General features: G+C 50.8%; 10 protein-coding genes across 10 annotated transcripts; 7 read left to right on the plus strand and 3 right to left on the minus strand.

The window, feature by feature from the left end:
* Positions 1-128: 128 nt before the first annotated feature.
* PtrM4_016120 (mitochondrial mRNA processing protein PET127) lies at positions 129-2568 on the minus strand (the record flags this gene model as incomplete). Its single annotated transcript, XM_066103213.1, has 3 exons — positions 129-1085; positions 1137-2346; positions 2468-2568. The coding sequence occupies 3 exons, from the start codon at positions 2566-2568 to the stop codon at positions 129-131; spliced, it is 2268 nt and encodes a 755-aa protein (XP_065965415.1).
* Positions 2569-3243: 675 nt separating this feature from the next.
* Positions 3244-6883, plus strand: PtrM4_016130 (uncharacterized protein; the record flags this gene model as incomplete). Its single annotated transcript, XM_001931514.2, has 3 exons — positions 3244-4481; positions 4528-6143; positions 6192-6883. The coding sequence occupies 3 exons, from the start codon at positions 3244-3246 to the stop codon at positions 6881-6883; spliced, it is 3546 nt and encodes a 1181-aa protein (XP_001931549.1).
* Positions 6884-7438: 555 nt separating this feature from the next.
* Positions 7439-8237, plus strand: PtrM4_016140 (uncharacterized protein; the record flags this gene model as incomplete). The annotated part of the gene is made up of 3 exons (XM_001931515.2): positions 7439-7645; positions 7881-7963; positions 8030-8237. The coding sequence occupies 3 exons, from the start codon at positions 7439-7441 to the stop codon at positions 8235-8237; spliced, it is 498 nt and encodes a 165-aa protein (XP_001931550.2).
* A 937-nt stretch (positions 8238-9174) lies between these two features.
* PtrM4_016150 (DER1 domain containing protein) lies at positions 9175-10445 on the plus strand (the record flags this gene model as incomplete). Its single annotated transcript, XM_001931516.2, has 3 exons — positions 9175-9209; positions 9310-9592; positions 9975-10445. 3 exons carry the CDS (start codon positions 9175-9177, stop codon positions 10443-10445), a joined length of 789 nt encoding a protein of 262 aa, XP_001931551.2.
* A 384-nt stretch (positions 10446-10829) lies between these two features.
* On the minus strand, positions 10830-11712 carry PtrM4_016160 (TT-ORF1 domain containing protein; the record flags this gene model as incomplete). The annotated part of the gene is made up of 3 exons (XM_001931517.1): positions 10830-10847; positions 10898-11479; positions 11530-11712. 3 exons carry the CDS (start codon positions 11710-11712, stop codon positions 10830-10832), a joined length of 783 nt encoding a protein of 260 aa, XP_001931552.1.
* A 508-nt stretch (positions 11713-12220) lies between these two features.
* Positions 12221-13700, plus strand: PtrM4_016170 (DNA-directed RNA polymerase I a polypeptide; the record flags this gene model as incomplete). Its single annotated transcript, XM_001931518.2, has 4 exons — positions 12221-12350; positions 12410-13298; positions 13352-13477; positions 13526-13700. The coding sequence occupies 4 exons, from the start codon at positions 12221-12223 to the stop codon at positions 13698-13700; spliced, it is 1320 nt and encodes a 439-aa protein (XP_001931553.1).
* Positions 13701-14232: 532 nt separating this feature from the next.
* PtrM4_016180 (uncharacterized protein) lies at positions 14233-14673 on the plus strand (the record flags this gene model as incomplete). Its single annotated transcript, XM_001931519.2, has 2 exons — positions 14233-14437; positions 14510-14673. The coding sequence occupies 2 exons, from the start codon at positions 14233-14235 to the stop codon at positions 14671-14673; spliced, it is 369 nt and encodes a 122-aa protein (XP_001931554.1).
* A 2733-nt stretch (positions 14674-17406) lies between these two features.
* Positions 17407-19288, plus strand: PtrM4_016190 (GroL, Chaperonin GroEL (HSP60 family); the record flags this gene model as incomplete). Its single annotated transcript, XM_001931520.2, has 3 exons — positions 17407-17511; positions 17583-17724; positions 17778-19288. The coding sequence occupies 3 exons, from the start codon at positions 17407-17409 to the stop codon at positions 19286-19288; spliced, it is 1758 nt and encodes a 585-aa protein (XP_001931555.2).
* Positions 19289-20566: 1278 nt separating this feature from the next.
* PtrM4_016200 (uncharacterized protein) lies at positions 20567-20695 on the plus strand (the record flags this gene model as incomplete). The annotated part of the gene is made up of 1 exon (XM_066103214.1): positions 20567-20695. One exon carries the CDS (start codon positions 20567-20569, stop codon positions 20693-20695), a length of 129 nt encoding a protein of 42 aa, XP_065965416.1.
* A 306-nt stretch (positions 20696-21001) lies between these two features.
* PtrM4_016210 (Blt1 domain containing protein) lies at positions 21002-21823 on the minus strand (the record flags this gene model as incomplete). Its single annotated transcript, XM_066103215.1, has 2 exons — positions 21002-21631; positions 21713-21823. 2 exons carry the CDS (start codon positions 21821-21823, stop codon positions 21002-21004), a joined length of 741 nt encoding a protein of 246 aa, XP_065965417.1.
* Positions 21824-22151: the final 328 nt, after the last annotated feature.

Here is a 22151-nt window from a genome sequence, read left to right on the forward strand (position 1 = left end):
ATTGTATTCGCTACAAACCTTCCACATACCAATTCGTTAATCGTGAACCTACTTTACTGATGAGAACCTTTTACATCTAATATTGTACATGTACATTTACATCCCATTCCACATCTAGACCACCCTTCTCATGACGGAGCCGACGGCATACCTTCTAGAACTTGCTCTTTCTTTTCTTTGCTGAGCGACTCATTGGGTTGCGTCTCTTCACTATAGGGCTCTCCCTCTTTAGAGCCTTCTTCCAGAGCCGACTCTTCCTCGTGAGTGAGCTCTTCTGCTGACTCCCCATCTTGGCCGGCCACTTCATCCTGAGCTGATTCCTCCTCCTCCTCCAAACCCTCTACCTCGTTAATAACCTCATCATATGGCTGAGCAACACCCGAGCCGGGTCCAAGCGGTCGGAACAGCAGTGGGACCTTGCCTTCGTCAAGTTTGTCTTGCTCCGCCCTCCATACCCGCCCGCGTTCACTGAAGCGCCTGATCATATCGCGATAATGTTGGAGACTCTTGTCTGCCTCTTCGTCTCTTAGCCCAACAAGCTGACGCCGCCGCTCCTTTAGCGCGTTATACAACGGCCGGCATCTCGTCTCCGGTATCTCCTTCATGTGGTACTCAATCTTCCACTCATCTTCTTCTCTGAAATTCTCTGGCCTCTCTACGTACCCTCCATTGACCACACTGCGGACAGTCAATGTCCATCCCAATAACGGCTCGCTGGAGGCCACAACAGGATCCGCTAGACCCTCCGCGCTGGTCGCCGTCTCTTCCGCATCATCTGCGGTGGCGTCTTCTACATTGGTCAGAGGCTTTTCTTCTTGCACTGGGACCTCGGTCTCGCTCTCCAGTCCCGGGATATTGTTTTGGTCTGAATCGATTTCCTCATCGACGCCATCCTGAACTTCCTGCCAACTGGCTTGTGTTGCAGGGTTATCATTCTCCAGACCGATCACGCTCCTTGCAAATTCTTGCTGGGCAGCCTCCCCTGCTTCCTGAATCTCGTCTGCTTGCTCTTCCGTGACGGGCTCAACGAAGATGTACATGAAGCTGGTTTTAGCCTCACGCGCCTCAAAGTGCAGGCGTAGGGACTATGTTTTGTCAGCCAAAGATACTTGAACGTAATTTGACGTGTCACTTACAGTATCCGGGAACCTAGTAGTAGCCTTGGTGAGGATTTCGTCGAGCAGACCGAGAGAGAGTTTGAACTCCTGGTCACCCAAGCATGTGTCGTGCTGGCCATGGAGAACGGCATCCATGTCGGATAGACTCAAATATTGAAACCCGAAAATGCGTGCAATGTTGTGATAGGCAAGGAAGATGCCGTCCATTCGACCCATACGAACCTGAAGCGAATACTTTAGCATAGTCGAGCGCGTCATGTCGTAGAATTCGCGCTCGAATGACTCCCACTCGCCTAGGGCGTGGCGTAGTTGGTAGCCAGAGCCTTCTTCGTAATCCTTGTGATTCATACGGATCGAGACAACGGCTCTTGTTTTCAAATCGAAGACTCCGGTCCCGGGAAGTCGTGGATCAACCGCGTCCAACTGCGAGCGCATCATCATGTTGCCCTGTCTTGAATAATGATAGCAACGTCCAGCATTTTCTTCGACGGGTGCCTTATCGGGGCTCGATCTGCGGAAGCGCTCGAATTCGGTGCGTTCTGTCGTCAGGAGCTTCTCCAGCGAGTGTCCAAGCCAACTCATGATGTTGGGCGTGTCAAAAGACTTGTCAGCATCTATTGCGTAGACGCCATCCTTGAGTCGCAAGAAGACGGCGCTGGGGCCGAGAGTGGTTTTTGAGAACCTGGGCGAAGGGTCCGGGAACTGGCGAGAGAGCATGTTGTGGTTGAGTTTGCGGAAGTTTGAGAGCAAGTAATGAAAGTGTTGCAACGCACTTGACATGCTCGACGTGGAGCCTGTGAATTTTGTGCCGATGCGCTTGTTCAAGGCAAGCAAGTCTTCGTCTTTGGACGACGTCTTGTATTCGCTGAGGGCTTCAAAGTCGAACTCGTTGGCCGGCATGATTTTCTCTAAATACGGGTCGAAGTTGTAGACTCGTGAGCGTGGATCTTGCAGACGGTATACACCGGGGTTGAACAGCACGCGGTCAAGACCGTACGACAACATGGCCACCGGCGGCTTTTCAACTTGTACAGGCTCGAATTTGAGATGGTCTGGATACAGAGTGCTTATATCGAGCGCCTCTCGCTCCTGCTGCTTGATCCTCTTCAGTGCCCTCTTGTTGGCAAGCATTGCATCTTTCAATGACTGTTGAACCGAGCCCTCATCTTCCTCTGCCTCGCCTTGTACAGCCTCATCGCCGTCTTTGTTCTCCTCCGCCTTGGCTGCGCTGCTCCTGTCACGACCTTTTACTTTTCTAGGTGCCGGAAACCGCTTCCACACAGCAGAAGTGGCGCGAAACGAGCGGAATTGGAGCGGCTGGACATGGCTTCGGACAGAGCAGGACAGACCAGCTCTGTGCCATGACGAAGCCTGCGACAGCTGACGAGCCAGCATCGAAAGGACTGGGGCGTGGCGGGTGCGAATGCGAGTGTGGCGTTTGATATGCCATGGCAAGATAACTTTTGTGAAAATATGTCGGCGTTTGTTAACGCCGAGCCATGTGACGTACTACTGTATGCATGTGCAGGGAGGACGCGTGGAGCTATTTGACGCAACGCCGGGGTTTATTAGTGATTACTGTAGACAGTAGGCTGCGATACAGTATTCCGTCGATTCACCTTGATTAGATTGCGCTGGTAGCCGTCACTGTCAGGGCCCCGTCATCTGTCATAACCGGCCTGTTGATTATCATCATACAGGCCCGGCCAAGTCTTCCGCGTCGTCGTCCTCACACCAAGACGGAGGATAGCCGGCAAAACGTCAGCCAGGTGTGCGCGGTGCCAGGACGCGAATAATGAGACGTCCGGACTATCAGACACTTATTATTAACTATTACCCTTGTCGCCAAAAGCCGTGACCGCTGCCCGCTGCCCGCTGCCCGCTGTCGCCGCATCACCGCTACCGTGTAACCGTCACGCCGACGCCATTGTCCTGCGCATTGTCTCCGGATGCGCCTGTCTTCTGATTCGTCCCGTCCAATACCTATACTGTGCATACCATAGTCAGCGACAAACGTGCCTTCTGACGCGCCCATTGCTCCTTCCTACCAAGGCCCCCTCGCTGTATGCGATAGTCGTGCCGCTGAGCTCGTGCTGGGCTGCGCGCGCCAACTGGGAATCTCGGCATGTCCAAAGACAAACGGCGGAGCATCTTTGGCGGCCGCACCCTCAGTACCCTCAGTCCCCTCACCCCTCAGACCAGCAAAGATGGCTCGCAGCCGTCGACGCTCCTGCGAAAGCGCCGGACTGCGTCCTTCATGTCCAATCTCTCCAACCTGTCCGACTTGTCGCAATACACCGAGTCTGCATCCCCGGATGGGAGCACCGTGGTGGGGACACACTCGATAGAAGCCTCCGATTCGGCGCGGCCGTCACTTTCAAAGAACAACGTAAAGCGCGCCAGCTCAGTCTTCAGCTCATTCCGTGGCTACAAACTCTCTGCAGATGACGACGCCGAACCCCTGTCCACAACCTCAACGCGCAATTCAATCTTCTTTGGAGAATACTTGGGCGACGACGTGCGCGACCGCCAGGTACTACAGCATGGCGAGGTTCAGACGAGTAGCTCCATGTTTAGGAAGAAGAAGGAATACTTGGTCCTCACCGAAAAGCATTTGATCCGGTTCAAAAACTACTCCAAAGCCACAGAGGCTTTCCCGGGGTGCGCCAACTCCCCAACAGGGCAGAGAGATCGCTCTAATACGCTTAGTATTCCCTCTTCTCAAAACCGCTTGAGCTCGTACCGGCATAGCCACAGTCCCTCCATCGGCTCGTCGCACGAGCTCCAGTCTTTGGCGTCGGAGTCGTCTGGAGATCGCCACCAGGGAATACCATTGCGCCATATTGTCGCTGTCTATCACCTCGACGACGGCCGGCCACACTTTGCGCTCGAGCTGTACTATCTGGACGACGAGTCCAATAACGCCTCGTCCATGACACTCCAGTTCGGCGATCCAGAAGACATGTTTGCATGGCTCAAGACTCTCAGAGAAGCCGCCAACCTGGCCCGCCTGTCTGACGCGAAACCCATCTCAGCGCACAACTCACATCTCGCCGCACGCGTTGTAGAAGCAGAGCGCGACTATGTACCTCCACACTACGCCATATACAAGGTCGTTCTAAGACCTCAGGGGAAGACCACTACGAGGTCATCGTCAGATGACCTTGCCAAAGTATCTGCTTCTGTATGCTTTCTTGCAATCGGCGTGCATAAAGTACACATCATCCCACTCTTTAAGCCGCCTTCTCAGCGGGCCTCAACTCCAGCCTTGGCCTCCCACAATACCCAATCATCGCATGGTATTCTGACGCTGACTGAAGTATACGTGAATCATGTGGATGATACCTTTCAATTGACTTTCCGGTATGTTTTCATCTTCACAGTGTGAACACATTCTGACAGCTCGCAGGAAGCCACTAGAACGGCCCAAAGTCCTTCATTTGGCTTCGCTCGCCTCACGCGACATTGCTGTTCGGTTGCGATCCGTGGAAGCCAACCTAAGGCCGGAGTGGGAGACGCGGCCTTTTGACTTTCAGGTCCCCGAGGATGTGCACCAAGATCTCGTCAGACAAGAGAGTCCGCACCCCATGGAGCCCGACTCCCTAGATCGGACTTTGATAGGTTACTGTGTTGCTTACGGCGTGCAGCCCGAGAACATCAGTTACCAGATTACTTATCCGCCAGAAGATGCACCGCGATTCGAGCTTCTCCCCCCTGTAGGCTTGCGTAGAGCTCAGTATAATGTACTGGAACTTCTTGCTGTCATGCGCGCCTTGCGATACAACGAAACCTTTGCGGGCATTTCTTTCAAAGACGTGTCTCTGGACGTCTTGAATGGACTTAGAGACGCGAATGGCGCAGAGCACCTTTGTCTCAAGACGAAACGAGGAACATACGCACGTCTAGACGTCGAAGAACTGGAACGATCGTGTCTGCTTGTCCAAGAAATCCGTGCTCTAGCCTTGACAAACCGAAAGCTAAGGAGAATGGACTTTACCTCATGCATTACCCGAAAACCTGGAGATCATGGCGAATCTAGAGGCAGCGCTAGGGATGAGGGTTGCGGTATTGTTGAAGCTTTATTTCCACTGTGCAAGTACCAAACAACAAATGTCGATTGGATAGCCTTGAACAAAATACAGCTTGGGGACACAGACTTGGATTATCTCGTCGCCGCAGGTGTCGAGCGTGCTTGCCATCTACGGGGACTTGAGTTGAGTGGGTGTGGCCTGACAGACCGCGCACTATCCCTTATCCTAGATGCACTCCGCGCACAAGAAGCTACGCTTGAGGCCATAGACCTATCGTCTAACCCCTTCAGGCTATCGCCCAGCATGTTCGATTCCCAAATCGGCGTTTTTGGCTATCTTACACGCCTCAACCTATCGCATGTTGCGCGATCCTCTGGGAACGAGTCTTTGATTTCTGTCGAGACCTTGAATGGTTGGAGACTACAAGAGTTGATCCTTAGTGGAACATTGCTCAATACCTCCATGGTCGACGCAATCGCCAGTTACCTAACAAACTACAAGCAATCATCTGCTTTACGCGAGCTTCGGTTAGATCATTGCTTTCTGTCTGGGCGAGATATTGCGTATCTCTTACACTCGATGACAGAGGAGCCGGGGAAAGCTCGCGAGCTGCATCTGGATGTTAGCGAAAACAACATTGAAAAAGATCTAGACGAGTTGACTCTAGCCATAGCTCGTGGTCTTGCCCCGTCTAACTTTACCCTCCGTCTGCTCGAATTCGAAGAGGATGCAGATTTTCGGAAGATGATTCTTGCCTTGGCCGCCAATAACACGATCCGGCAACTCGACATCTCACGAGCCTCGTTGCCTTGTGACGCATCCGAAGAGACATGCCAGGCCATGGAGAAGATGTTCGCTGACAACACAAGCCTCGAATGGCTTGACATCTCTGGGGAAGACTCCCGTTTGGAGACGACCAAGCTTGGCGTTGGTATCAACCGTGCGTTACGCGGTCTTCAACGTAACAAAACCTTGCGCGCTCTATACATTAGGTGTAAGGTTCTATGACTCATGTACTTGACACAAGACTAACAATTGCTAGCTCAAAAACTTGGCGTACAAGGTGCGAGCACCCTCGCAGACGTCCTCAAGGTCAATACAACACTTCAATACTTGTACTGCGAGGACAATGGCATCGCGTTGAATGGCTTTACTGATCTCGTCAACGCGCTGCACCGGAACACTACTCTTCTATATCTTCCCACAATGCAAGAATCACGCCAAATGGCGCTGAAGCAGACAGAAGATCAGGTCAAGTCAATGCGGGACGATGTCACCCCACATACCTCATCCAAGTCTTCATCGGTTAGAAGCCGCATCGCAAGCAAAGTGAGTAGCAAGTCAGCAAAAGAGCCTAGTTATCCAATGGGCCTCTCGGACCAGGACATCAAGGCCGCACTCGGTCTCGTAGATGAGAGCTGGGGCAGACAAGAGTATCGTCTACAACAGTATCTTCAACGCAATCACAACATCGCAAACGGAATACCCACAACCATGGATGTTGATGAGGAAGAATTCGAGAGGCCAGACACAGCAAATAGTCTGGGTAAAATTCTCGAAAGAGTCAAAATGGAGAGCACTCCAACAGCTGAAAAAGACATACAACTGGGCGGTTTCGCACCACAACTAGGTCCACTGGGAACAGAGGTCGATTACGATGTCACGACTCTCGAAAAGGAGCTCGAGATGTCCTTTGGCGGCACGAACCGACGCTCCTTCCCCTTCTCAACTTGACCGTACCAGCACAACGAACAGCCTCACGCCGTTTCGTCAGCCATCTACCTTCTATCGCATTCCCGTCGCGCGACGGCTTTTTGTACATATCGAAAATTTTCCCTTCTTGCATAACACCTCTGCAACTTCAGCAACAGAGGTCTCTCTTGGCGTTTTTTATACTTTTCATCTTCCCTCTCAGTATCGTGGGACAGTAATCATTGGTTCCGGGAGCAACGCACATGCAGGGGCGTTTGTATCTGTGAATCTTCTTTCTTTCGAGTACATGCATGAATTCGGACCTGGCATTGGAACCTGGATCTTTATAATCTTTAAAATGATACCAACATAGATTGAAGCGGACAAATTGAGCTTCACAGCTTTTCGAATTGTATGCCCAATACTATGTGTGCACATGTAGCGCCTATACTTGATGTCCGACAGTTCCCCAAATGTTGCGCCTTCCTGTCTTTAGATGTTGCATGGATTGTATCAGCGGGCTGGGTGAGATGGGGCATGTCTGCACCCACCCCCACCAAACAAGCTCATGTCCGTGCGTTTTGGCCGGCACCGAAAATGTACGCACGTTGGCATGACCTCATCAATCCGGCCGAGCTCGGAAAGTTCAATGTTCATCTATCTTTTTGTACCGCAGATACATCGAACTTCAATGGTACTGCGATTGAAGACATGGTGAGACAACACGGTAGTCTGGAAAAGGACGAGGAGACAAACCAGGCAGCTTGGGAGGCGGCAAGGGGTGCGCTGATAGGTGGGACTAAGGTATGTTGCACGCGCGTGTTTTTTTGGAGTATGTGAATCTACATATGGGTAGTTTCGGGGTCAGGGGAAGACTCTTTGGATTGTTGTAAAGCGGGTGGTGTACATGGAAAGCACTCACGTGCTGTATTCGCGTTTTTAAAGTCTCGACTAGAGTCGCAATCACGAAGCAAAAGAAAGAGAACAGCAAGAACTTCAAAACATCCCAAGAACTCGTAACTAACTACAGCAAAACCAGTGGGGTGCCTTCTTCGCCGTAGCAGGCGGTGTCGCATACGCCTTCTCCCCTCTCTACCGGGGTCTCACAATCCAATTCCGAACGTAAGGCAACCCCCCTCTATCTATTCATACCCACGATGTGTGCCCGATCACTCAACCACCCAACAGATACATTCAGATGTCGGGCATGATTCTCGGGGGCATGCTTGAAGCAGACAAGCGCATGATAAACTACCAACACCGCGTCAGACACCACAAGCGACTGGCAAGAGACATGGAGATTTGGAGACGATACGAGGATTCGTATGAGGAGAGAGGGACGCCGGGAGTGGGTGCTGAGAGTGAAGTTCATGGGCCCGGGGGAAAGGGGGAGTAGGCGTAGTTGGTGTCTATACTTTTATGGAAATTTTCTTGAGTTGCCGTAGCTTACGAGTCCTGATTTCGCGGTGCAGGTTGTAGAGGAGTAGGCGAAGAAGACGAAGGTAGGGACGTTGAGGTGGGTGGGAGATGCTCCTCTGTTGAGTATCAGTGAGTGTATTGTAAAAATATTGAGGGTGGAAGAATGATATTTATACCGTTATTTCTGTGTATTGCATCCATCGTGCGTTCGAATTCTTTGAGGTCACTGGATATCTTTTGGAAGTCGACAAGTAGCAATCTTTCTCGATCGTAACGCTGCTGCCCATAAACGAGGACACTCAAGAAGATTATACTGCGGGCCAGTGATAAGTCGAATGACCTCATTTTTTCCAAGTAAATGTGAAGGTAAGGGGTTTGAATAGATGTTGCAAGTACACTTGGGTTGTATGAGGAATTATCCATCTTAACGTGTGGGTAATCAAAGTAGAAGTGGTGAATATAAGGGTATAGAGGTACTACCCTAGGCAACCGTACCAGTCAAGGTTAGTATTGTGTTAGAAGTTTGGGATTTGGTAGCTGGTAGCGACATCATAGAGATTTTGGTCCCGATGGTAAAGTATCCGGCACTTAATGGCACTGCACACACTGCTGTAATATCATTGTGGTTGCGCTGAACCATGATTCATATATAGTTTGAATGTAACATTGAAGATTTGCATTTGGAATGAGATGAAATAGTACAAGGGGACATTTGCCCACGGTTGTGTCGAGTTATAAAAGTGATGGCGCAAAGGCTAACACCAATCCCTGTCGCTCGGCTACGGTACCTTCAAAAGCCACCTTGCGAATTCCACGCCGCTTCTTTTCTGTTCTTTAGGCAGCTCCCCGGCTGTTCCTCGCCCGCCACATCTCACCATCACTTTCGTTCACAGTTGCTACAGCTTTGCGACACGATGGATGTTTTCTGGACGCTCCCGCCGGTCTCTAGGTAAGCTTTTCTCTCTTGTTTCTACAGCTTTGGCTACTTTGCAACTCACATTTATTGCGCAAACAACGCGTCGGAGTATTTGCTGACACATTTCTCGCAGAACCATAACAGCTCTAGCTGTCGCCTTGTCGGCTGCGGGCTATGGAGGCATCACCAGCCTCTACCACTACATCTTTGCGAGCGACTATGTTTTCACCACGAGGATGTTCCCCCAGCTCTGGCGCATCTTCACTGCGTTTCTAATTACGAAACCAAAGTTCGCTATCCTGCTTGATCCATACTTGCTCTACCAGTACGGCAGCTCCATCGAGCGCGAGTCGAGCCGCTTCTCGCAGCCTGGCGACTTCTTCGTGTACACCCTGTTCGTTGGCAGCGTAATAGCTGTAAGTACTCACTTGCAACATACCATAGAAGAAGAAAAAAAGACGCACATCGTATCGACACAACTGTCTACGACGCGACGACTACGGTCAAACACCACCTCATACATCTGCCCGCCCAGCCTACAAACCTAGCTGAAGCGGTTCCTAAAATCGAGGGAGATCACCCTTGCACATCATGCAGTTCCGTCATTCGCAAAATACAAAAGGGGCTTGTGTGGTGTGTAGGCATGGTGGGATTGTCACTTGAGAAAGCTTTGCGAATGTTCTCCATTTCGCTAGGCGGTGTTGGCTCCCTACATACGTTCACCATTTGTTCACAATTGCTTCTTTGCTTGATGTCAATGTATCGTGGAATGGACCTGTGCTAACAGTCCGTATAAAGGCAACAGCTGGAGGCATTCTAAACGCATACACGTTCCTCCCCGCCCTCTCCCTCGCATACGCGTACACGTTCGCCCAGGACAACCCCACACGCTCTGTATCCTTCTTCATCGTCACATTTGAGTCCAAATACCTGCCCTTCGCCATGCTCTTCATGACGTTTGTTATCGATGGTCCGGAGGCAGCTGCTACACAACTTACCGGTCTTGTCGCCGCGCATTTGTACGACTTCTTGACCAGGATCTGGCCTACCTTTGGCGGCGGAACAAACTACATTCGTACACCAGACATGGTCAAGCGTTGGTTTGCTGCCAGGCCAGGAAGCGTACAGAGTAGAGGGTTCGGCCACGTTGTTGAGGGGCGTGGAAGAGCGGCTGGTGCGCCTGGAAGTAACATGCCGAGTACGGGCAGGACCACGGGCGCAAGCACGACTTGGGGTGGAATGGGACCTGGTCGTCGGCTTGGAGATTAGACGCTACCTGGCTGAAAATGTTGGGTCGATGTCTTAGTCATAATGAGTTAGAATCTGGAACGGACAAGTGAGATTCTTTGCGTAATATCAAATGATACATGTGAATAGGATACATTTTGCATATGCTAGAGTATGTCGTTTCCTTCATGGCGTAACCATTTGCACAATCACAGTTTCCGATTACCCATTTGCCAGGTCGACATTGACCGACGTCGAACAGTCTGCATGATTGATTTCTACGAGTTCAAGACAATACACACGAAAAGCAAATGGGAATGAGCATCTCGCAGACATTAAGAGTCAATTTGTTTTCATTACTATGAGCTTTAGGATACCCAAAAAGAGCTAGGAGGTTGTATAAAGTTGTGTGCCTCAGGACCGCCGCTAGGATACCGGAGCCTCCTGTATGAGTAGTCAGTAAATGTATCGAAAGACCACGAATATATACTGACCGCCTTCAAGACCTCGAACACGTTGTCTGTCTCCAAGACCATTGGCTCACTCTTGACTCCGTCCCACTTTGTCCCCCACTCAATCGCACCATGCGTCTGATTTACTCCGTTGACAGGCCCGCCGTCTCCATTGTGTTTTGCAACACGAGACTGGATGTCCCCAGTACCTGCAGTGCCCCCTTGTAAAGATGATCCGTGATCCACCTTGCCTCTGTTGCCGCTGCCTTGCGCAGATGCTTCATCGCCGAGCCAATATGCCGATCTACCGCCAGTCAGTGACTGTAGAGTATCGCCAACACGTGTGCCAGGCTTAGCTGGCGCCTCACCCTCATTGAGTCTGCGTAGGACGACGTAGCCTACGAGTCCCCAGATGAAGATGAAGGCTGCCGAGCAACTGGCCAGGATGATGGTCGGGACGACGAAGATGAGCGAGAAGCCGACGACCAGGAAGGTAGTGGCGCAGGAGACGAGGAGGCCAAGAAACAGGCAGGTTGTCAAGGAGACGAGCAGCGTGGCGATTGCAAAGGCGACGAAGAGGACAAGTGGGAGGCCGACCAGTACGGCCTGGGTTGTGAGAAAGGCCTAAGTGATAGTTTAGTAGTGCGGTGTTGATGGACTTGCGGGGTACTGACGGCTGTCTTCGGGTTCTTCTGAGCGTAAACACGGCCTTTCTCCATCATCTGTTCACGCTGCTTGGGCGGAAAGACTCGGTTGGTAGTGTCTTCGAGTTGATTTCCAACGTTCTTGCTATGATGGTGGATATGATGGCCGGCATTGTGAATCATTTCTCCAGTGGTCTGGAGAACGGTAGCCATACTGAATGTGTGAGAGCAAATGCAGTTTGGGGAAAAGTACTTGTCAGTAGGCGATCAATGGATGGTATGGTATGAGATGGTGGAGGAAGGATGCTTCTGTTGCAATCTATGTTTCTCATGACGCTCTGGCGCTTGGACTCAATTGCAGCTTGACAAAGCAAGCAACACCGATGTACTCCGCGGTTGGTCGCACTTGCCGTACGAAGTGTACCTGGGTGACATGAGGTAGTTGCCACCCTAGTATACAGAAGCTACTATAGGCGCCAGACACCCCTATAAGGAATTGGAATGGCCTGGTCTACCTTCACCGTCGTATCAAACATCCATATCATCTAGGTGCGGGCAGAAACGCGTCTGTCGCGCATACGTCATGAACGCCCAGCTAACGACAACACCCCTGTCGCTCGACTAGCGTTCACAGCTCACCGCCCTAGTTCTGCCAATTCGCGATTGAACTTTTTGAGAATTGTCGCAAAACATGCTCCCATATCGCACCCACTCAGCCAACATGAGTGAAAAGAAACGAAAGAGAGGCGAGAAGAATGGAGAGCGGCCGAAGAAGAAGGCGACGAGTGCGACAGAGGGAAAATTCCTGGTCGAGCTGGTAGAGAACAACGAAGATCTGGGTCCGTTGCTAGGTATGTGACAGAACGTCGCAAATGCCTCACTATCATTCCAGCTAACGCATATATACAAGCTGTTACACCTGGTGTCAAACTTCCGTCCAACATATCCTTCAAGCCATACAAGCGTACCAAGGTCGAACCCTCAGGCACAACCACCGAGCTGCTGCTCCACTCATCTGATCACCCTAGACTCGACTATACCGCACAAGAGGAGAAGGATGGAAGCTCAGAGAGTTACCTCCAAGACTACATTGGCATCTTCGACCCAGCGACCAAAAAGTTGCAAATTGTCCCTGTAAAGAGAGTCGTGGTACGAGCCACACTGCGCAGCGAGATAGCTGAGATGCAGGAGGAGCAAGCACGCTTGGATACGCAGACGAGCACCATCGCAGAGAAGAGGGCAGCGCTCGCAGCAGAGTTTGGATCGAAAAAGTCAAGGAAAGCGTTGGAAGATCGTACCTTGAATGCCATTAAGAGCGGGCCTGGCGCCGAAGCCGTTGCTGCGAACATACTGAACCAAATGGCATCTGCAACCGAAGGCATGCCGACCAGAGATGAACTTACAGAAGCTATCAACAGCGCGAAACCTCGACCAACACCCAACCTTGCGGCTGAGTATCCCGGTGACGTTTATCCCATCGACACCGTGGTTGGAAGCGAGCTCATGACCATATTGGAAGTGAAGGACTGGGTAGAAGCATCAGATGCCAAGCAAGCTATCAACGTGACTAGCAAGTATGTTGCGAAGCGGATCGTCAAGTTTGCCAAGAACAAGCAGATACAGAAGCTAAAGGTCCTACGCTTCATACTGCTCTGCATCAACTTTAATGCTGCCTTGTTTGGAGGAGGTGGTTCCCGACCGAAGAAAATACCAGTCAAGGGTAAGCTAGAGAAAGCAATGGGCGAAGATACTTCTGCGGGTTGCATCATGGCCATCCGACGCAAGTTTGCTCCGGAGGGGTAAGTTGTTCAGTTTTCGGGTCCTGAACAACCGTTGCTAATCTTCCAAGTAGTGGTGAGATGCCTCGATGGAACGTTGACTACCTCATGACACACATTGCCGCCGCAGCGCTCATCGTCGACGACTTCGCGGTCGATGTCAACGACCTGCGAGACGATCTCAAGCTTGAAAACAAAGAGTAGGTCGTCTGTAAAATAGTATCCGCAATCCAGCTAATAGTGTTTAGGATCAAGCAGTACTTCATGGAACTGGGCTGCAAGGTCTCGGCGCCCACACAGGCCGATCTCGCCAACCTCAAGGTTGCAAACGCCGCGAAAGCGAACCACCATATCGCAAAGCTGCAATTACCGCTGTCATTCCCCAAGGTAGGCGGTCCGCGAGCAAAAAAGAGAAGCGGTTAGACATCATCTTCCATGGGCGTTCTGGGCGTGCCTCTACGGATGGCGTTTACATTTCTTACGCTTGCAAGCATGCTTTGAGCATACGCCTAACCATGTCACGTCTGCATAATACTTTGGAAAAGTAGCATGACAAAGGATCATGTGCATTTCATCATTACTATATTGCGGGTAGTTCTAGAAGCGGCGAAAAAGCACTGTCTATAGAGTTCAAAATGACACCTTCACATCGCCATAGCACCACCCTCTAACAAATCAAAGCTGAGCACAACCCACAAAAATAACCCCCGCCATCTTAGACTTGCAAGGCTACTGACTAGCTACATCACAGCTTCCAAAGTGTCCCGATCCGACATCCTCACGCCGCTTCTCTCCCTCATCATGACATCATCATCACTTCCGCCGTTGCGCCTTGTGACGTACTCTAACTTTTGTCAGAAGGCTATATAAACCACACAGCTATCTAACTTGAACTACTTGAATACATCCTTGGCAACCCTACCACTTCACCTCAGTCTAATAACAAGATAATTAAATGCCCAAATCCACCGGCCCCCTCCTCGAACAACTCGGCATCGGCACAGCAAACCAATCCACCCCAAACAACAGCACACAGCTCGGCAACATGACCGACAACACAACTGCAGCTGCCGACAAGATCGGCGCAAACAAGGACACCAATGCCATTCCAAAGGAGAATCCCAGTGTTATCTCTTCGGAGGGCGCAATTGGTAAACAATGTATGTTTATACCGTTTCAAGCCCATAGTAGTCTGTGAGATATACTAATAGATACTTTTCTTTCCAATACAGTTAACCCAAACGGCACTATCGGCCAGATTGGCGAGAAGATTGGTGGTCCGTTGAGCAAGGACGGGATTGTTGGGAGTCAGTTTGATGCGAGTAAGAATGGGATTGCAGGACATGTTGAGAGGGCTGTTGATGGGCCGAGGAATCCGGCTGGGTCTAGTAAGTAGGTGATGGGAGAGAGTGTGGATGGGAATTTGTATTATAGCCGAGAAGTATTGTGTTTATTCATATATAATGCGAACGGCTCGGTGATAGTATATTTGGATGTGAATGTATGATGGAATGGTGGGAATGGATTGGTACTCAGCAAGTTTCTCTGTCTGCTGATTATACTAAAAAGATCAAAACCTAAGGTATTGTTGAGAATATCTGGGTTCAGTCCAGGGTAGAAGGTGCTTGAGAGTCACATGATATGCTAGTGTGGCAGGCACTGCCCGGTGGGCAATAGCACCCACCACAACAGTACAAGTCTGGAACACTGGACTATACGATAGTCAATACAATACGTTGCAGCCACCCCGCCGTGTCCCTCTCACTCGGTTATCCACAGTAGTCATACTACTAGAGGGACCTTGTTCCAATAGGTATTTTGTTAGTATCATTTTTCCATCTTGTTAATCGAGATCTTCTACATAGAGAAAGAAGCCGAGTTAGACATTAGTAAACGTTAGCAGCTGAAAGATAATAAGCGTAAGGATATTTGTATCTAACTATTCCAAGGTCCAGAAGCTGTTCCATCAAACACGAAGTAATGCAAAAGGGCCATAGGGCAATGCTTCTCCCATTCTCTGCCTACCACCTAGTCATTGCCTGGAGATCAAACACTTATTTTTCCCAGACAGCACTTCTCTAAAACCATCCTTACAACGCGTAAACCCTCAGGATAGCGTTCCCATCTCCAACAGAGATGTGAAACTTAGGACACGGTGCCAGTGCCTTATTAGTGATAATCACAATCTGATTCCTTACTAATTTAACCAACTGGCAAATCCTAACATCGCACGAGCACAGTAGGATAAACTCCATTTGCAAAACAGTCGCTAGGTTAGTGCATGATAGTGTCATAATTGTAAGTAAGACTTAAAGCCTACAAGCCAAAGCAGTCTCACAAATTCCGCGCCGTCAGAATCGTACATCTTAGCGAGATCATGGCTAGTACACAATATGTTTGCTGTCAAAGCCCTCATTTTGAGCTCCCACCAGAGCTGGCCAATAGCTAACCACATTCTCAATGGTGTAGGTGTAGACAACATGGGTGGCCCTATCTAAACGTTGATGCTTATGGTGCATGTCATAGACATGTCCAGATTCGTGTGCGGTTGCAAAGAGTTTGTTATCCTGGTTCTAGCCAATCGTGATGAGATGGCGGCCTCGCTGCGAAGAGGGTCTAAAATAGCCCAGTGAGGTGAATACGTTGGCGAAATTCCGAGACTTGGTGATGACCGGAGGCGGTGACGATTAATAGGACAGGGCTGCTTCCCCAATTACTCGATATCATGTCGGCCATGCGGCAACTATTTCGTTATCTTGAGTAGCGACGAATGGGTCCTGGTAACAGAGTTTGATACGGACTATGCCATCTGGGTCTCTATGCTACACGTAGTTGGCCTGCGTTGGATAGCTGGGAGAATTAATGTATGGTACATTTGGATAGAGCAGTTGAAACTCAAGATGTTATCGTTACAATTCTAATGCCATTGAGTTGGGGCATGCCGCTCCAGGGGTACTCCTGCGGGCCCCCAAAGGCCAAGCTGAGGAAAGCGAGGAAGAGAAGCAAAATCTTCACCTTCGTGGTTGGTTCATCGCTGAATTTGTATCGGAAGTGTTGTTGTGGGGCTAGTCGTGTTCAAAGTCAGGTTATTCTAGTTGAATTGTGGTTTCAATACGAAAGAAGTACCCGCATACATATCTGATGGGAATATGCTAACGGCGGTTGCACATATCACCCATTCTCCGGAGTGATTGGTAGTTTATTCTTATGTGACGAAGAGTCGCTCAAACCATTGTCACGATAAGAACGCTTTCGGGACAGAAGATTGGAGTCGCGATAGGCCTGTGCGCTGGTCTGGTGAACGTATTCTTTCACTTGCCGGTCAGTAAGGTGCATTGGTCTATATACTCTATATCTAATCACATACGGGGAAGATCGTTCTTTACACACACTACCCTGCACTTCTATCGTGACGACAACCGAACAGTTTCTTGTTTGTTAATTTATTTAGTTAGAAATAATGACGAGCAGATGAAGGCTCGTATCCACCTTTCTAGCCTATAGCTAATCTAGCAGCGACTTGATCGAACGTATCAGCGCTCTGTCCGCTGCTGAAGTAAGTCATCGTGTATACTCACCACCTAGGCCGAACCGGCTTTGACTTCAAACAGGCCCATTGGTATTACCTCCTACGTCAAGTGAAACAATCGGTTTATAGATGAATCATAGACTAGGTATCTGTCATTGGTATAAAGCAGTACTAATAGCGGTACTATTACAGATATGTCTGCTCTAATGGATTTCCAGGATGAGGGGCTGTCGTGGTCAGTAATCACACTAAGATAGCCACCGCCTCTCTTACGGCAAGGCATCCAAAGACAACAATGCTCAAGGAGAAGTACCCAAAACTGCGTGAACATGAATATTTTCCATTTTGCTGACAAAGATGGAAATGTGAGGCTGGAGAGGCGGAGGTAACGCAGAAAGGCCGAGGCTAGCTCGAGATGTGGTCTGAGCTTTTTCTGGAGGCTTCCAAAGTCCAACCCGAAATTTTAGAACATCAGCGACTGATTTCTCCGCAATTCTCCTCCTCATCGAATTCTCTCCCTAGTAAATTTGTACTGCGCTGGAGTCTAGGAGCATAGCTTTAGCATCTGTACCTTGATCTACACATCCCAATTCCTTCACAATGCAAAGAGCTTTCGCATCGCGGGCGCGGACTTCGGTCCTCAACTCAAGCTCTAAGCTGAGGTCGACTAGCTACAACCTTCAGCAGCAGAGGTTTGCGCACAAGGTATGACAGTGACTGTTCAAATCTGCTTTTTAGTTTTTTGCAAAAAGGAAGATGAGACTAACAGAATCCAGGAACTGAAGTTTGGCGTTGAGGCAAGAGCGTCCCTGCTGAAGGGTGTCGACACACTCGCAAAGGCTGTATCAACAACACTGGGCCCCAAGGGTCGCAATGTATTGATTGAGTCGAGTTATGGATCCCCCAAGATTACCAAGGGTATGCACAGGTTCCGCCATTGTTTACATGACTGCCCGCTAACCACACTACAGACGGTGTAACAGTCGCAAAGGCCATCACTCTCCAAGACAAGTTCGAGAACCTCGGTGCCCGCCTCCTTCAGGATGTCGCCTCCAAGACCAACGAGGCTGCTGGTGATGGTACCACAACTGCTACTGTCCTCGCCCGCGCCATCTTCTCCGAGACCGTTAAGAACGTTGCCGCTGGTTGCAACCCCATGGACCTGAGGCGGGGTACCCAGGCCGCCGTAGAGGCGGTTGTTGAATACCTGAGGGCAAACAAGAGGGACATCACCACCAGCGAAGAGATTGCCCAGGTCGCCACCATCTCTGCCAACGGTGACACACACATTGGCAAGCTTCTGTCCAACGCCATGGAGAAGGTTGGAAAGGAGGGTGTCATCACTGTTAAGGAGGGCAAGACGACCGAGGACGAACTCGAGGTCACTGAAGGCATGAAGTTCGACCGTGGTTACATCTCCCCCTACTTCATCACCGACACCAAGACCGCCAAGGTAGAGTTTGAGAAGCCTCTCATCCTGCTCTCCGAGAAGAAGATCTCCGCTGTCCAGGACATTGTCCCGGCTCTTGAGGCCTCCCAGCAGCTCCGCCGCCCCCTTGTCATCATTGCCGAGGACATTGACGGTGAGGCGCTTGCCGTCTGCATTCTCAACAAGCTCCGTGGCCAGCTCCAGGTTGCCGCTGTCAAGGCACCCGGCTTCGGTGACAACCGCAAGTCTATCCTCGGTGATCTCGCTGTTCTGACCAACGGTACCGTCTTCAGCGATGATCTTGATATTAAGCTTGAGAAGGCCACTCCCGACATGCTCGGCTCCACCGGATCCATCACCATCACCAAGGAGGACACCGTTATCCTCAACGGCGAGGGTAGCAAGGACCAGGTCTCCCAGCGTTGCGAGCAGATCCGCGGCGTCATCAACGACCCAACCACGTCCGAGTACGAGAAGGAGAAGCTTCAGGAACGTCTTGCCAAACTCTCTGGTGGTGTTGCCGTCATCAAGGTCGGTGGCTCATCTGAGGTCGAGGTTGGCGAGAAGAAGGACCGCATCGTCGATGCTCTGAACGCCACCCGTGCTGCCGTCGAGGAGGGTATCCTGCCCGGTGGTGGTACTGGTCTGCTTAAGGCTTCGGCCAACGCTCTTGGATCTGTCAAGGCGGCCAACTTTGACCAGCAGCTTGGTATCACCATTGTCAAGAACGCCATCACCCACCCCGCTCGCAAGATCGTTGAGAATGCCGGTGCGGAGGGATCCGTCATCGTCGGCAAGCTCATTGACGAGTACAAGAGCGACTTCAACAAGGGTTTCAACAGCGCAAAGGGCGAATACGTCGATATGATCGCTGCCGGTATCCTTGACCCCTTCAAGGTTGTCCGCACTGCTCTTGTTGATGCTAGTGGTGTTGCGTCGCTTCTCGGTACCACCGAGGTGGCGATTGTTGAGGCACCCGAGGAGAAGGGTCCTCCAGGCGGCATGCCTGGCGGTATGGGTGGTATGGGAGGCATGGGCGGCATGGGCTTCTAAGCACTTGGAGCCCAACCCGTCTGTTATCTTCTTCTTATACCCCCATTCCGCTATAATGACTTTAGTCTAACGTCTTCCCGGCGATGGTTTATGTGCACGATATTGGGATGGTCTCCGCTCTTCACTCATGGGTTTCAAAAGCGTAGCATTTTGTTTTTTTGTGTTTATTGTACAATATGGTGTATCTAGAAGCTCTCCTGGGAAGGACAAGATGTAAAAAGCGACGAAGGAAATGTGAACAAGTGTATAAACAAACAACAGCGAGTACGAATGATTGCTTGGCATGTGGTGTGGATAATAGCGGATAGAGTGACGGATGTTGGTCGGGAAATAAGCCGATACTGGTTGCTGTGGCGGCGCAGTAGGGCAACTAAACCTGTCATGCTTGCTTGACCCCACTACGTCGGTTGAAAATAACCCCACTACTTCCCTCAGCCTCAGCAACACCGCTCCTCCACCTCCGCCCTCTCTCCCGCAAAACAAACAAAGTCCCTAACGCCATCAGTTTTCGCCCTTGACGTAAGCTGCAACCCTCCCCGCCAACACACAGGCAGCCGTTCACTGCTGCACATGCGCACGCGGCAATGGCAGCCCGATGACGACGCTGACAGGCAACACAGTACTGATAAAGCATCTCGGTGCCCCAAGCTCTCTCCAACATCCTCTACACTTTACATAGAACATCATGGTAAGCTAATTGGAGACATGTGACTAGCGATGCAGTATTGACAAAGCTTGCAGGCTCAATCCGGGTACGTACTGCGCAACAAACAAACACAAGCCGAATAGCTGTCGCTGCCCGATATGCACACCCATGCATCCCACCACTTTCACCACCACCACGACGCTCCTACCCCGTGACCTAAGCCCGCACCACATACACTAACAAGACCCGTAGTGTCTCCGTCTCGCCCGAGTGCATCAGCACCTTCAACGAGCTCAAGCTCGGCAAGGACATCAAGTGGATAATCTACAAGATCAGCGACGACTGGAAAGAGATTGTTGTCGAGGAGACATCCAAGGAGGCAAACTTCGACGTGTTCCGCGAGAAGCTGCTCAACGCCAAGAGCAAGGACCGCCGCGGCAAGGAGGGCATCGGTGGCCGCTATGCCGTCTTCGATGTCGAGTACGAGCTTGACAGTGGTGAGGGCTCGAGGAGCAAGATTACTTTTATCAGCTGGACACCGGACGATGCCGCACAATACGTAGGTTTTGGAAATGCGCACTGTGCAGCGCTGCACTAAAGAAGGCATGCTGACTGAAATTTGATAGCCTCGCATGATGTACTCGTCCTCCAAGGAAGCCATCAAGCGCGCCCTCAACGGTCTCGCCGCCGATATCCAAGCCAACGACGCCGACGACATCGAGTTTGAGAACATCAAGAGCCGTGTCTCCAAGGGCCGTTAAGCGCCGCTCTTCATCCATCTGTCGGCATGGCGCACCTGAATATAGGAGGAGCATTCGAATTGGTAATGATATGGTGAAACGAGTCGTGGGGTTAGTTGGTAGTGTGCCATGGCGAAGAGTATGCAACGAATTGAGCATGGTTAAATATACAATATATGGGCTGGCGATGCCGGCTTGCTTTGCATTATCAGGCTTGGTATGCTTGCCATAAGCTAAGAAGTGGTCAAATTGTCTTTGATGGACATATTCTTGGTATCTTACTGCTAACCTAACATGATGTGACGGATATGTTTGGCATCTCCGTGCTCACTTGTTTTGCTGCCATGCCTCTTTGAAGACACCGACGAGTCTCTCCCCCTCTTCTGCATCCTTTATCCTCTGGAGCATGAATGCTTTCAAGTCGCCCCAGAATTCGTCTGTAGCAACAATGTCCTTGCCACTCTCAGCCCCTGAGCCTGCAGTCCCACTAGCCGTCCCCGCAATCGTTTCCCCAGCACTCGCAAGCCCCTTTTCACTCTCCGTTGGTGGCGCAACAGCAGGCGGACTTGCGACTGGTGTGCTTCCTGCCGCCGGACTCGCAGCCCCTCCAAGAGCGGCACCAGCCATGACCATGACGCCAAACTCGACCTCACTACCCGCATCAGACCCAATTACTTCCAATAGTGTCTTGGAGTCTGTGACTGGTTTCTTCTTGTACAGAATCTTAATCTTGGCCGCTGATAATGAGGCTTGTGTCGCAAACTGCTGCTTGATGTCGTAGACGGACGTCTTTGCCGGGTCGATGGAGGACAGCGGGATGGTTGGGGTGGATGGTTTCATGGGCTTAAGGGTTATAGAGATGGTTTGCGAGGACGTGGATGTTGAACCGTTATCCGTCGATGTCTTTGGGTTGGGGCGCTGAGGGTGGGGTGGGTGTTGGAGGCGGGGGAGCGTGTACTGTGGCTTGTTTTAGCAGGCGCATTTGGCATAGGGAGTATACCTGAAAGGTTGGTAGAAATTGGGAGAGGAGAGGCTTACAGCGCCTTGAGCGGGATATTGTCGAGCATCTGCGATGTGGTCCGACGATAGCTTTGCTGGGCGCGCATCGAGTGCGCTGAGGAACGATTTGCAAAAGGAGAGTTCGGACATGTCGGGCAACCAGGACGCTGTCGCGTGTAATATAAGTCTTTTCAAGATAGATTTAATGCCTTGGACAATAGAAGCGGTTCACGAGATTGTCCAAAGTTGTGTATAGCTGCAGTGCGATGACGCTGTTTGGATGTGCGGGACACCAAGGGCCGACCAGGGCCCAAACTGCGCTAACCCGAAGGAGGTCCGCTAGCGCGGAAAAAGTTACCAAAATCCACCAGCGACTGCAGTTGGAAAGTTCGCGCTGCCGTTAATAGCATTTCAACAACTTTCATACCTCCATACACCCATTTCACCCCACGGTACATCGGTCGCCATGGGTCAAGGT

Source organism: Pyrenophora tritici-repentis, chromosome 1 (assembly GCF_003171515.1).
Source record: "Pyrenophora tritici-repentis strain M4 chromosome 1, whole genome shotgun sequence".
NCBI classification, from domain to species: Eukaryota; Fungi; Ascomycota; class Dothideomycetes; order Pleosporales; family Pleosporaceae; genus Pyrenophora; species Pyrenophora tritici-repentis.